This window comes from Gekko japonicus, unplaced genomic scaffold (genome assembly GCF_001447785.1).
Source record: "Gekko japonicus isolate JY-2015 unplaced genomic scaffold, Gekko_japonicus_V1.1 scaffold2083, whole genome shotgun sequence".
Lineage (NCBI taxonomy): Eukaryota > Metazoa > Chordata > Lepidosauria > Squamata > Gekkonidae > Gekko > Gekko japonicus.
In genome coordinates this window covers 135,070-149,261 of record NW_015169845.1, presented here as the reverse complement: position 1 = coordinate 149,261, position 14,192 = coordinate 135,070, and the positions used below count along the sequence as shown (strand labels likewise).

Sequence of the window (14,192 nt, the reverse complement as noted above, 5' to 3'; positions counted from 1 at the left end):
TTTCCCTACTTTACACATGAATGGGAGAGATCGTGGATACATACACCTATCCCTCTGTCCTACCTTGGCCCTGTTCACACGGAGCATTTGCCGCGCTAAAGATACGGATGATAGGTGGATTTTCTGGGCAGGATCACACCGCAACATCTGGGAAGCGTAATGCACCCGTGGCTAGCCCATGGCTTCTCGCCGAAGATGCAGAGTAAAAAACTACCACATACGATGTACTAGTTTCCGGAAAACGCGGGGCAAGGGCGGGCGTCTGACATACCCACGGGACCTCCATGGGACGTGATCGGGCTGCCGCACGTTACTTTGCTCCGGGGCGAACAGCCACACCTCACCCCCACGTTATCTGGCCCTTGTTGGACTCTTTTGCTTCACCTTGAGAGAAGCCTAGATTTGAGATTCTTAATTGTGTGTAGGTGATGGAGAGTGTAGATCAGCTGTTATGCTGGGAGAAGCCTTTGGAAGTCAGGATGTGGTGTCGGTCTTTGAGTACTTTCCTACCGCAGGCAACGCTATAATCCCAATATCCTTATGGCTTCATGCCTGACCCAGAAACTTCAGCTGATCCAGAATGTGGCAGTGAGAGTCCTGATGGGAAGGCCATGGACAGCAGGCTGGAAAATTCCAGAGATTTGGGGAATGAAGCTTGGGGAACACAAGAGCCTATGCAGGGATGTGATATCATAGAGTCCACCCTCCAAAGCTGTCATTTTCTGCATGTGCCAGACGAATCTCTGTAGTCTGGGGGTCAATTGTAATTCCTGGAGATCTCCAGGACCCACCTGGAGTATGGTAACTATACCTAGTGAGGCCCACAAGGCCTAATTTTTTTAAAATAAAGGGGGAAGAAGCTCAAAAGTCTAAGCTATATTGCTGTTGTAGGAAGCTGTGCTTGAAAACTCGGGAGCCTGAGAAACAGCTGAATATGATGTCCAGGCCAGTATCTGTGGGGTTTTGTAATCCATTCCCTTTTGGTGGATTCCTTCCAATTCACTATTTAGAAAACTCCCTCTGCTATGGGTATACCTCAGTGTGGGGGAGAAAGTCCATCTTCCAAAAGCATCCCTTTTCTCCCCGGTGTGGTACAGAGTGATCAGGAAAGAAATGCTTTATTTTTGCACAAAGTCCCCAGCAATCACGGCAGGAAGGCCTGAAATAAGATTTAAAGGTAAAGGTCCCCTTGCTCGAAAGCCAGTCGAATCCGACTCTAGGGTTGCGGTGCTCATCTCCGTTTCAAAGCCGGAGAGCCAGCGCTGTCCGAAGACGTTTCCGTGGCCAGCATGACTAAACACCAAGGCGCACGGAACGCTGTTACCTTCCCACCGAAGTGGTCCCTATTTATCTACTTGCAATTTCTTGCTTTCGAACTGCTAGGTTGGCAGGAGAAATAAGATTTACTAGAACCTTAAATACCTTTTCTATAGTCATAAGTTTAATAACCCAATCCATTGATTCCTATAGGCACCCTCATTCTGAGGTATCTATATCAATGCCCCTCAGCTGATTTTCTCCTGTTAGAAAACTCATTCAGCATTGCTATTCTATATTTTTTTCCAGATATCTGTAACATTCTTTAGCTGCTACACGTTTCCCTTCTGGATTCAGCCTTCAGAATCCCAGCCAGCCTAGCTGGTCTTCAAGGAAGCACACAACAAAGAATGGGAATAAACACACAGCCCCCCCTTGAAACAGCCTTTGTTCTACCCCAAAGCTCATTGTCTGATATACAGCTTCTGCTTTTGCAGATGGAGGAGAGGTTCAGACCAGGGGTTGCCAGCCTCCTGCCTGGAGACTACCAAATCCTGCCTCCACAAAGGGGAACTTATCTCTGTAGTCTGAAGATGAGCTGTAATTCCAGGGGATCCTCACGTCCCACTTGGAGGCCGACATCCCTAAGTGGGATGTGTGTTCAATCATCCCATTTTCGGAGATGGCTGAACAGCACTGGATGCCCCAAGAGCGTAGCCCTGCTATGCAGAGTTACTCCCGAGCAGCCCCATTGAGGGACGGCAGCCTGGCTGAAGTCCGCTCTGAGCAGGTCTGGGCGCTGCTCCTCAGGGAAAGGACGAAAAGCGTTCTTCATTCGCTTGCAGCACTGAAAGAGTTAAACCAACGGAACTGCTTGCTAGAAAGGCCAAGCAAGGACGGGGGACGGGAAAATGGAACGCCTCATTTCCTGGTTGGGGGGGGTGTTGGAGGGGTTTGCTTCTGAATCGCCAAAGAGAACCGGAGGGGCTTCAGACAGGTAACAGCGGGCGGGGGGAGCCTTACAGCCGGATTCTGGGAAGGTTTACTCACAAGTAAGACACGGAGGAGTGGGGAGGTAAAAGATAAAGGTTCCCTTGCTCCAAACGAGTCCGACTCTAGGGTTGCAGTGCTCAACTCCGTTTCAAAGCCGAAGAGCCAGCGCTGTCCGAAGACGTTTCTGTGGTCATGTGGTCGGCATGACTAAACACCAAGGCGCATGGAACGCTGTTACCTTCCCACCGAAGTGGTACCTATTTATCTACTTGCAATTTCTTGCTTTCGAACTGCTAGGTTGGCAGGAGCTGGAACTAGAGACGGGAGCTCACTCCGTCATGTGGCAACTCAGGTCTCGAACTGCTGAACTACCAACCTTCCACAGCCTGCAGTTCAGCGTCTTAACCACTTGAGCCACCACCGCAGCTCCAAGGGGGGAGAATAAGCTCTTAAATATTGGAAAAGATGAATGTTGGCTCGCATGTATAGATTCAGGTGGGGAGCTGCTGCTGGGTTCGTCTGAAGCAGAAGAACAGAGTCAGCGGCACCTTTCAGACCAACGAAATTTTTTAAATTCAAGGTATAACCTTTCGTGTGCTTGCACACTGCTTCAGATACACTGGAATGGAAGTTACCAGTCCATCCATATAGCTAGAGGGTGAGCAGCACATTAGCATACCGAAGATGTTTAACAGATTCCAGGACCAAACAAGGAATAACAGGCTTGGTTTTTATGATTACCATTTGATTGGGTTTGATTGGGGGGGGGATGGTTAAGAAAATAAATATATGGTGCAGATGTACCCTTCTTAATTGTAGTAAGCTGAGAGTAATTGACTGAGACCCTGTTGTTAGGTTCCATCCATCTCTTCTCAAGCTTAACACAAGGTCTCAATTACTCCCAGGGGCTTTGAATAATTTCACAGTGTAATTTTCTGAGGTATGTTTTAATTAGTTAGCTGCCTTGTGGGGACAGAGAGGTGGGATCTGAACTTTGTAAATAAAATCAAATTCTCAGCCAGGAAGGTCTTTAGGGAGGCCCAGAAAGGAGTCCCGCGCCTGATCAGGAGGGGAGGAATCCTTCATGCCAGTCGGCTCTTTGACACGCCAGGCATTTGAGCCAGCCCCCCCCAACTGACCTTTCCCCTGGGGGTTCACTGCCCCCCCCGCTCCCGTTCATCCAGGGTTCCAGTTTACATTGAGATGTAGCCCCCAGGACAGACTGATTCCCTGGTCATCTAAAGCCAAGATCATATCACCTGCAAAGGCTTTTAAAGAGCCAAACAGAGAGGGTTTACTTTCCTGAAAGACCAAACAGGCATAATCTAACAAAGCTTGATACATAATATAGCACAATGACAGAAATCCTGATCCAAAAACTGCAACAATGAGGCTCCTTCTGATGCACCAGGCCCACCCTTCAGTGTCTCTTGACCAGGGATAGTGATGTAGCTCCATTCTCTTTTGGTTTCTTTCTGGCTTTCCTTTCCTCTTCCTCTTTGTAGCCACGTGAGTACGGGTATTTTTCCACAGTCAGAAAGACCCAAGAGAAGGGGAAGAGGATGGAAGAGGAGGACCCAGAGGGACCTGGAATCGGCAAGAGATCAAGGAAAAGTCACCATCCCACCCAGGCCGGGAGTGGTGTTGAATACTGGGAGAGAGCTGTGCCAGAGATCCTCTCTCAGGACACGGTGACGGCTGATGTTCACAACCGACATTTCCGGCAGTTCCGCTACGATGAGGCCGATGGACCCCGAGAGGTTTGCAGCCAGCTCCATGGACTCTGCAGCCACTGGCTGAAGCCCGAGAGGCGCACCAAGAAGCAGATCCTGGACCTGGTGATCCTGGAGCAGTTCCTGGCCATCCTGCCCCAGGAGATGCAGGGCTGGGTGAGGGGATGCGAGCCGGAGAGCAGTTCCCAGGCTGTGGCCCTGGCCGAAGGTTTCCTCCTGAGTCAGGCCGAGGAGAAGAGGCAGGCAGAGCAGGTGAGGGAGTGTCCTTCGCTCATTTCCAGCAAGGACCTTGTCGTAAGGCTTCCCTGCCAGGTATTTCTCCCTTTAGAGGATTCACTAGGCTGGGAAGAAACCCCAGCCCTCATTCTTGGCCCTGTGGCTGAACCAGCTCTGCTGGTCGATGGAGGGATGAGGAGTCTGGGAGTGGGGCAGGGTCCGTCTCCTCAGCCTCTTCCATTTCTTCTCTCACTCGTCTCCCTTACTGCTGTTTCAGATGTGGGGACCAGCTGTCAAGGTGGAAGTGAAGCTCTCTGAGGCAGGAGGAGCTCCATCAGAGGAAGGTCAAAGGGCGCAGGCCCGGAAGCCTGCCCAAGATGCCCTGTCAAGTGGAAAAGGTACCTCCGGTCTGGATAAAATCAGGGCGTCTAGCAATGTTCCCTCTAAGCTGTGGAGTCTTGTGTGCAAAAATCCTGCTTGATGAGCTACTGGCATTAAAGTTGTGAGCGAGCGATTTGGCTACTGCATAAATTACTTTGCTCCGGAGCCATTTTTCCTGAGCTAAGACAGAAATGTGTGAGCTGGAGGCTAAGAAACTGTGAGCTAGCTCACACCAACTCAGCTTAGAGGGAACACTGGCATCTAGTCAAGTGGTTGGGCGGAAGGTTTGGGACAGGAGAAAAAGGAAATACTTCTGCTCACTATGCAGAAGGGACTTCTGGGACTTAGTGCCCCAGGATGTAGTGATGACCACTCACCTGCAGGGGGAGTAGACAGATTCATGGAAGGCCGTTGCATTCCTATTTACATGAATTAAAATAGTTGTATCTGAATTTCCTTCCATTCAAGAGACTCAAGGTGGCTTTAAAAAAGGAAAGGAAGACAAATGTGGGTGCAGCTCTTAGCCCTGGTGAATGAATGAATGGAACCTCCCATGTTCCCCTGAGCTGGGTGGCCCTGGAGAGCCCGACCTCATCAGGTCTCAGAAGCTAAGCGGGGCCAGCCCTGGTCCGTACTTGGATGGGAGACCACCAGAGTTGCTATGCAGAGGCAGGCAATGGCATACTACCCCTGAACGTCTCTTGCCTTGTATAGGTTTGGGAGCCCCATAAGTCAGTTGTGACTTGATGGCATTTTACACACACACATGCACACATATTTTGGGACATTATACCTCTGAAATCTCTTTGCCAGAGGCCAATAATTAGGCTTCTTGGACCCTGCTTAAGGGGTTTCCAAGGCCTTTTGCAGGCCAGAATCAGAAAGAGGACTCTGGCCTACCATAAGTTTTGAGGGCAGAGCATGGGGTGGGCATGATGTCTTCCTGATTGCTTGTCCGGCCAGATACCTGGATGTGAAGTCAGAGTATCAGCAGACGCCCTGGAACCCCATTGGTAGTACGGAACATCAACTGATGCACTAAAATCACATCCAAGTTTGGGGCTGGATGTTCTGACAGCATGTCATTCAATGTGATTTCCGGCCCCTCTTTTCCCCCTTCCAGTCCAGATTGAAGGGAGCATGGGTGGTGGAAGGGCCCATCTGGCAGGAAACTGGCATGCCTGGGGTTTGGGTCTGATCCATGAGGGATGCTGTAATCATTTGAGCTCCAGAGTTCACAGGGCACATTTCAGGTTTCACAGAAATCTGGAACGTATCAGGGGCATTTGTAACCGCCCCCACCCCAAGACTCATGGGTAAGAACATGAGAGAAGCCAATGTTGAATCAGGCCGATGGTCCATCCAACACTCTGTTACACAGTGGCCAGAAATACCAGGTGCCATCAGGAGATCTACCAGTGGGGCCAGGACACTAGAAGCCCTCCCACTGTTGCCCCCCAAGCACCAAAAATACAGTGCATCACTTGCCCCAGAGTCCCTATCTATACCTTGTGGCTAATAGCCACTGATGGACCTCTGCTCCATATGTTTATCCAATTCCCTCTTGAAGCCATCCATGCTTGTAGCCGCCACGACTTCCTGTGGCAGTGAATTCCATGTGTGAATCACTCTTTGGGTGAAGAAGTACTTCCTTTTATCTGTTCTAACCCGACCGCTCAGCAATTTCATTCAGTGCCCACGAGTTCTTGTATTGTGAGAAAGAGAGAAAAGTACTTCTTTCTCTACCTGATCTATCCCATGCATAATCTTATAAACCTCGATCATGTCACCCCTCAGTCATCATTTCTCCAAGCTAAAGGGCCCCAAGGGCTTTAACCTTTCCTCATAGGGAAAGTGTTCCAACTCTTTTATCATTCTAGTTGCTTTTCTGCACTTTTTTCAAAGCTATAATATCCTTTTTAAGGTGTGGTGACCAGAATTGCACACAGTATTCCAAATGAGGTCGCACCATTGATTTATATAGCGGCATTATGATACTGGCTGATTTGTTTTCAGTTCCATTCCTAATAATCCCCAGCATAGCGTTGGCCTTTTTTATTGCCGTCGCACACTGTCTCAACATTTTTAGTGAGTTATCTACTACGACTCCAAGATCTCTCTCTTGGTTAGTCTCTGCCAGTTGGGACCCCATCAACGTGTATTTATAGTTAGGATTTTTGGCCCAAATGTGCATCCCTTTGCTCTTGGCCACACTGAACCCCATTTGCCACGTTGATGCCCACTCCCCCATCCTTGACAGATCTCTTTGGAGTGCCTTACAGTCCTCCCTGGTTCTCACCACCCTGAACAATTTCATGTCATCCGCAAATTTAGCCACTTCACTGCTTACTTCCAACTGCAAATCATTAATGAATAAGTTAAAAAGCATCGGACCCAGTACTGAGCCCTGCGGTACCCCACTGCTTACCACCCTCCACTGAGAAAATTGCCCATTTATACTCACTGTCTGTTTCCTATTAATTAGCCAGTTTTTTATTCACAAGGGTACCTGATGCTTCTCTTCCACCTCTCCAATAGTTTAATAAGAATCATTACAAATTTAACAAAATAAAAAATCAAGGCTAAAATTCATCCAGCATTCTCTCTCTTGCAGGCCATGAAGAGATGCTGTCAAGCCGTCATCTTTCCAGTGCAGCACAAATGTCTGCTCCTCCTCTTGTCCAGGTACTTTGGGGGATAATTGGGGGACAGTCGAGCCCCGCTCCTTTCTCAGGGACGCCTTTGCTCCAGCTGTCCGAGCAAGAGAGGCTCTGAACGCAAGTCCCTCTACACATAACAAGCTCTGCATCCTGCACCTTCCCAGAATTCCCCCGACCGTCGAGAGTGTCGTCTCTGCCTGGCATGATCGGTGACCAGGGGATCTGCTTTTTCTTTCAGTCTCCCTTTTCCTTTGAGGAGGTGGCCGTGTGTTTCACCGAGGCTGAGTGGGCCCTGCTAGATCCAGGCCAAAGAACTCTCTATAGGGATGTGATGCTGGAGAACTATGGGAATGTGGCCTCTCTGGGTAAGGACCTTCCATAGGTGCCAAAGGTGCCAATTGCTGCAACTGGGATGATGCATGAATCAAAATATTGAAAATATGTGTTTTTGAGGCCTGCCAAATTACATGCCCCCCACTGGAGGCCTCCAGGACTTGGGGTGGCAGTGAAAGCAATGCTCAGCATGGCTTGAGAGAGGGACCCAACCCCCCAGCTGATCCAGGGGCAACTGAGGCCAGTGATGTGGCTATCACCCAGACCAGAGAGGGTGCCCTGGCCTGTGGCCAAGGCGGGGCTGAGAGGCCCCCAGAAAGACTTTGGAAGGGGCCAGATCCCGATGTCTCAGTGGCCAACCTCTACCACATGCCCTTGCCCCAGAGGGGATTACAGGCATCCGCTCTGACTGCGATCAGGAAAGGATCCATCTCCTTTATTCTGGTTGGGATTTGGGGCTTTGATTTTGACCACGGTTCCATCCTTCCAGACAAATTTTTCTTCTTCTTTGGGCTTCTTTTCTTCCTCGTATAAGAATGATCACTTTCTGTCTCTCTGCCAAAGAAGCCAGGAATGTAAGAGAGACAACGGTGGAGAGCGAAGAAGGCCTTGTGTCTGAAGAATGGCTGGAGAGTTTCTCAGGGAGATCTCAAGAGACTCTTTCTTTCCCATATGAGCTGCCTGCTGGTGTGTATCCTTCATGGTTAGGAATGGGCCAGGGATAGCAGGGGGACCTTTCCTCTTCCCTTCTGGGCAACTCTTGGTTTGGTGGAATGATCAGGCCCACTAGGTTAGGAGGGAGGGAGGCCTTCTGGGCCTGGGATGTGGAGATTTGGGAGCTCCTTCTGGGGCTGAGCTCAGCTGTGGCTGTTGAGGGCCTGCACTCTCCTGAAATGCTGGATATTCTGAGGGGAGGGAGCGTTACCTAAGAACACCCCTGCTGGACAAGGCCAAAAAGCACAGCAACCCTTTCCTACTGCTCTTGGATGCCTTCATTCCTTAGGAGGAGATGGATCTGAGTGCTGTCTTTGGAGCTGTTCTACCTTGCAGGGGTGGCCTGCAGCAGACAGTCCCACCAGCTAACACTGCAACCCAAGGGGAACCAGCTTCAGCCAAACCACACAGCACCCTCTGTTGTGGCGCAGGGGAACGGTCCTTACCCCAAGGGGGTGGAATTCTGCACTACTGTCAATCCAGTAAACACAGAGGCAAGTTCTCCATTGAAGCACAGTTGGTAGAGGTACAACCCAATAGGGAAAGCCCTGTAGCCACCCCCGGTCTCCCAAAGAGGCTAGAAACCAACTCCTTCCCAAAGGCTAAGTCCCTTTCACCCCCTTGAGGCAGGAAAGTGTCTACCGCAGAAATACAGATGTAATAACAATTGATTGGCACAGTAATAAGATAATACGAAGAACAAGAAAAACTGTGAAAAAGTGACGCTTAATTTGTATCTTTAAAGAGTCATGGAAAAATGAACAAAAATAGTATACATAATCATAGAAAAATATATTGACGGTGATCTCCGGAATGTCTTGCCGTTTCGAAGGAAGTAATTACAATCATCTTAGCCTATGGCAGGTTCTACTATACATTTCATCTGTTATGAACATTGAAAATCTTCCTTGCTAATTGTGAGACGTCACCAGAGGATACGAATTAATGAGAGACAGTTTTTGTCCTACATCTTTCTTCAGAAGAAGATCTTCCTTCAAAATGGCCAAGACATTCCGGAGATCACCGTCAATATATTTTTCTATGATTATGTATACTATTTTTGTTCATTTCCCCATGAGTCTTTAAAGATATATATTAAGCGTCACTTTTTCACAGTTTTTCTTGTTCTCCGTATTACCGCAGAAAAACAGACAGACACACACACACAGAGAAAGAAAGCCAGGTACACCTGTCCAGTCAGCATGCCCCCATGCCCAGGTTTCTCCAAGACCGGCCAGCACTGTCTCCCCCTGTGCCCAGACTGACTCCCCCACACTTCCTTTCCATCAATGTGGTCATGCTCACCCCGTGCATATCTGCATATTAGCCGTGTGTTGCAAAGTTTGGGGAGGATGGAACAGGACAGACTCTTCTGGGGTCGTATCTGGACTTTTCGGCACTGCGTGTTCCTCTAGGGCAGATTTCCAGAGGGCTTTTCTCTACTGTGACATTTTATAACCACAAAATGACCTTGAAGCCTGGTAAGCCAGTCGTCTGACTATCTCTTGCTGGACATAAGATACACTTGTTTCCAGAGAGACAGGCTGACTCTGAGCTTCAAGGAAAGGCAGAAATGCCAGGATGATTCAGACAGGGCTGCGCATTAGACAATAGACAGGCCCAGCCAAGGCCCAGAGGATGTCTCAGAGATAGCAGGAAAGTGGCTCTGAGTATAGGTGGCCCTAGACTGCAGGGTTGCCTTTCTCACTGGACATTACATGCCTCCCTAAGAAATGGCACCTTTTCAAATACCATGGGGGGTCCCTTGTTCAATTGTAGGGTTGTCTTCTTCAGCTCCTGGCTTCTCCTGAGAGCCAGTTTGGTGCAGTGGTTAAGTGTGCGGACTCTAATCTGGGAGAACCGGGTTTGATTCCCCACTCCTCCACTTGCACCTGCTGATGTGACCTTGGGTCAGTCACAAGCTCTGGCACAGCTGTCCTTTGAAAAGAGCAGTTTGTGCCAGACTTCTCTCAGCCCTACCTACCTCACAGGGTGTCTGTTGTGGGGAGGGGAAGGGAAAGGAGTTTGTAAGCTGCTCTGAGACTCCAAGTGAAGGGCGGGGTATAAATCCAATCTCTTCTTCTTCTTCTTCTCACTGCCCCATAACAAACTTGTACTTTGAGGAGGCTGAAAACCAGCTCCCTCTTGGCTCTCATCACATCTAGAAGGACACTCTCTGTGTAGTTGCAGGACTGGATATCTTGATAACTTCTTGTATTTAATCATCAAGAATAGAGAAACAAAGAGCTGCACAGGTTGTCAACTGGGACTAGCGGGGGAACAAATCTTTCCCCCATGAAGTACATACAGAGAGGGGTGGGGGAGGGATAGGCAGAATATGAACTCAGCCCTACAGGAGGGCCTGGCGGGGATAAGGTGTGACCAACAGTGGAAAGAAGATTTGACCAAGGAATTACACACCTATTCATGAACAGGGCCTGACTGTTGGTTTAGCTTCTTGCTTGGGTGCTGCTGGAATCTCTTTTTTTAATTCCAGCAGCAGATGTAGGGGATGTACCAGGGGGATTCCAGGGATTCTCTTTAGAAAATGCCAAGAATAAAGATGCTGAAAGAAAATTTGAAGATTTAGATGGACCGCAGAGGCAGGAGGAAAGCCACGAAGGGAAGAAGAGTGATAAGCCCATTCCTTGCCAAGGAGGAATCTATGGATTCCCAGCCCAAGAATAAAGGTCAATCGAAAAAAGAAGGGGAAAAAGGCCTGTGTGCTGACCAGAAAATCCACTCCAGGGAAAAAGGGAAATGAAAGTGTGGCCTTTGCAAAGACCATCAGTCCGAGTTCACAGACGCCAATTCCTTTAGGAGATAAACTGTATAATTGCTTGTAGTGTGGAAAGAGCTTCAGTGGGAACAGTCTTTACTTCATGAGGCGGAAGGGTCCTTCTTATCATCTCTTTCCCCCTACTCAATGATTAGGTCAGGCTGGGTCAAAAAGGCTTTCCCTGAAGTCTCCTGGAGTTTCTACCTGAATCCTTTCTAACCGTTATTCCTCCAGATCTGTGTTCCCTGCTTAGAGGTGGGAGGTGAGAACTTGACTATCCCATTGTCTCTTGCCCGCTCTCTGCCCAGAGAGAAAAAACTTTAAAACTCAGAATGAAGGTCTTGTTCTTTTCAAACCTCCATCCCAAGGTGCATTTCTTCATACTTCACATCTAAGAAGTCAAACAGGTGGGGAACCTATATATAGTCCCAAACAAGTATCTCTGATGCAGGAAACTTAATGTACTGAGGCCACTGAAAGATTTGGAGTGTGGATGGAAATTCAGGTGCAGATTAGATCTCCTTGTGTGGTTCTAAAAGGATCTCTCTCTTTATTCCAGCAGCGGATCATCAGTGGAACGAGGAGGATGAGGAACTGCATGCTCTATCCTCCGATGAAATCCAGAATGGAAACATGAGGGGAAACTTCAGGAATCAAGGAAGATCTAAGAGGAAGAAAGGCAGCCACGTAGTCAAGAAGAGGGGAAAACCCATTCCTTGCCAAGGGGGGGATTTCCAAGAAGTCATTCACATGGTAGAGGAAACCAACAAGGGCTTCGAGTGCAGAAGGAATGTCTCAGATCAAACCCAATATGATGTCCATTTACAAATACACATTGAAAAGAAGACTCATCAATGCTTGGAGAGTGGAAACACCATGATTCACAGAGCAGAGCTTTGTCGACATGAAGGAACACATTCAGTCGAGAAACCTTATTGGGGCTCAGATTGTGACAAGAACTTCTCAGAGAAATCAGACCTTGTTCAGCACCAAAGGTTTCACTCTGGAGAGAAGCGATTTATCTGTTCAGAGACTGGAATGGTGTTCTCTGACGGAAGAAAGTGTAATGTACGCTTTCCAAAACCCATTATAATGAAGGCACATAAATGCTTTCAGTGTGGAAAGTCCTTCAGAAACAGATCACAACTCATTGTGCACCAAAAGACCCACAGAGGGATGAAACCGTTTCAATGTGCAGAGAGTCTGAAGAAATTCAGTTGGAGTCGCAGTCTTCAACGGCATCAGAGAACCCACTCAGGAGAGAAGCCTTTTGAATGCTCAGACTGTGGGAAGAGATTCAGTCGGAGTGGCAGTCTTCAACAACATCAAAGAACCCACACAGGGGAGAAGCCTTTTGAGTGTTCAGAGTGTGGGAAGAGATTCCGTTGGAGTGGCCATCTTAAAGAGCATCAACGAATCCACACAGGGGAGAAGCCTTTTGAATGCTCAGAGTGTGGGAAGAGATTCGGTCAGAGTGGTGGTCTTCAAATTCATCTAAGAACCCACACAGGGGAGAAGCCCTTTAAGCCCTTCGAATGCTCAGAGTGTGGGAAGAGATTCGGTCAGAGTGGTGGTCTTCAAATTCATCTAAGAACCCACACAGGGGAGAAGCCCTTTAAATGCTCAGAGTGTGGGAAGAGGTTTCGTCGGAAAGACACTCTTCAAGAGCATCAGCGAACCCACACAGGGGAGAAGCCCTTTGAATGCTCAGAGTGTGGGAAGCGATTCTGTTGGAGTCGTGCTCTTCGACATCATCGACGAACCCACACAGGGGAGAAGACCTTTGAATGCTTAGACTGTGAGAAGAGATTCAGTTGGAATGGCCCTCTTCAACAGCATCAACGAACACACACAGGGGAGAAGCCCTTTGAATGCTCAGAGTGTGCAAAGAGATTCAGTTCCAGTAGCATCCTTCGAAGACATCTAAGAACCCACACAGGGGAGAAACCTTTTGAATGCTCAGACTGTGGGAAGAGATTCAGTGAGAGTGGCCATTTGAAAGAACATCAAAGAATCCACACAGGGGAGAAGCCTTTTGAATGCTCAGTGTGTGGGAGGACATTCAATCAGAGTTGGAGATGCACTTTTCGTCATCATCGACAAAACCACACAGGGGAGAAGCTTTTTGAATGCTCAGACTGTGGAAAGAGATTCAGGTGGAGATGCACTCTTCAGCAGCATCAACGAACCCACACAGGGGAGAATCCCTTTGAATGCTCAGAGTGTGGGAAGAGATTCAGTTGGCGTTGCACTCTTCAACATCATCAACGAACGCACACAGGGGAGAAGCCTTTTGAATGCTCAGAGTGTGGGAAGAGATTAAGTCACAGTGGGACTTTTCAACAGTATCAACAAACCCACACAGGGGAGAAGGCCTTTGAATGCTCAGAGTGTGGGAAGAGATTCAGACAGAGTGGGACTCTTCAACAGTATCAACGAACCCCCACAGGGGAGAAGCCCTTTGAATGCTCAGAGTGTGGGAAGAGATTTTGTCACAGTGGCACTCTTCAACAGCATCAACAAACCCACACAGGGGAGAAGCCCTTTCAATGCTCAGAGTGTGGGAAAATGTTCACTCGGAGTGCCACTCTTCAAGAGCATCAAAGAACCCACACAGGGGTGAAGCCTTTTGAATGTTCTGAGTGTGGGAAGAGATTCAGTTTGAGTGGCACTCTTCTAAAGCATCAACGAACCCACACAGAGAGAAGCCCTTTGAATGTTTAGAGTGTAGGAAGAGATTCAGTCAGAGTGGTGCTCCTCAACACCATCAACAAACCCACATAGGTGAATTTTTCTGAATACTTAGAGTGTGGGAAGTGATTAAGTCATAAGAACATGAGAGAAGCCAATGTTGGATCAGGCCAATGGCCCATCCAGTTCAACACTCTGCCAAAAATACCAGGTGCCATCAGGAAGTCCACCAGTGGGGCCAGGACACTAGAAGCCCTCCCACTGTTGTCCCCCCCACCCAAGCACCAAAAATACAGTGCATCACTTGCTCCAGAGTTCCTATCTATATCTTGTGGCTAATAGCCACTGATGAATCTCTGCTCCATATGTTTATCTGATTCCCTCTTGAAGCCATCCATGCTTGTAGCTGCCACCACCTCCTTTGGCAGTGAATTC

General features: G+C 48.5%; 1 protein-coding gene across 1 annotated transcript; it reads left to right on the top strand.

Moving 5' to 3' along the window:
- Positions 1-1,939: 1,939 nt before the first annotated feature.
- Positions 1,940-13,607, top strand: LOC107115586 (zinc finger protein 345-like; the record flags this gene model as incomplete). Its single annotated transcript, XM_015417328.1, has 5 exons — positions 1,940-2,047; positions 3,756-4,010; positions 4,477-4,597; positions 11,626-13,439; positions 13,524-13,607. Coding segments are annotated over exons 1-5 (2,382 nt in total), but the record flags the coding sequence as incomplete, so codon positions are not given.
- Positions 13,608-14,192: the final 585 nt, after the last annotated feature.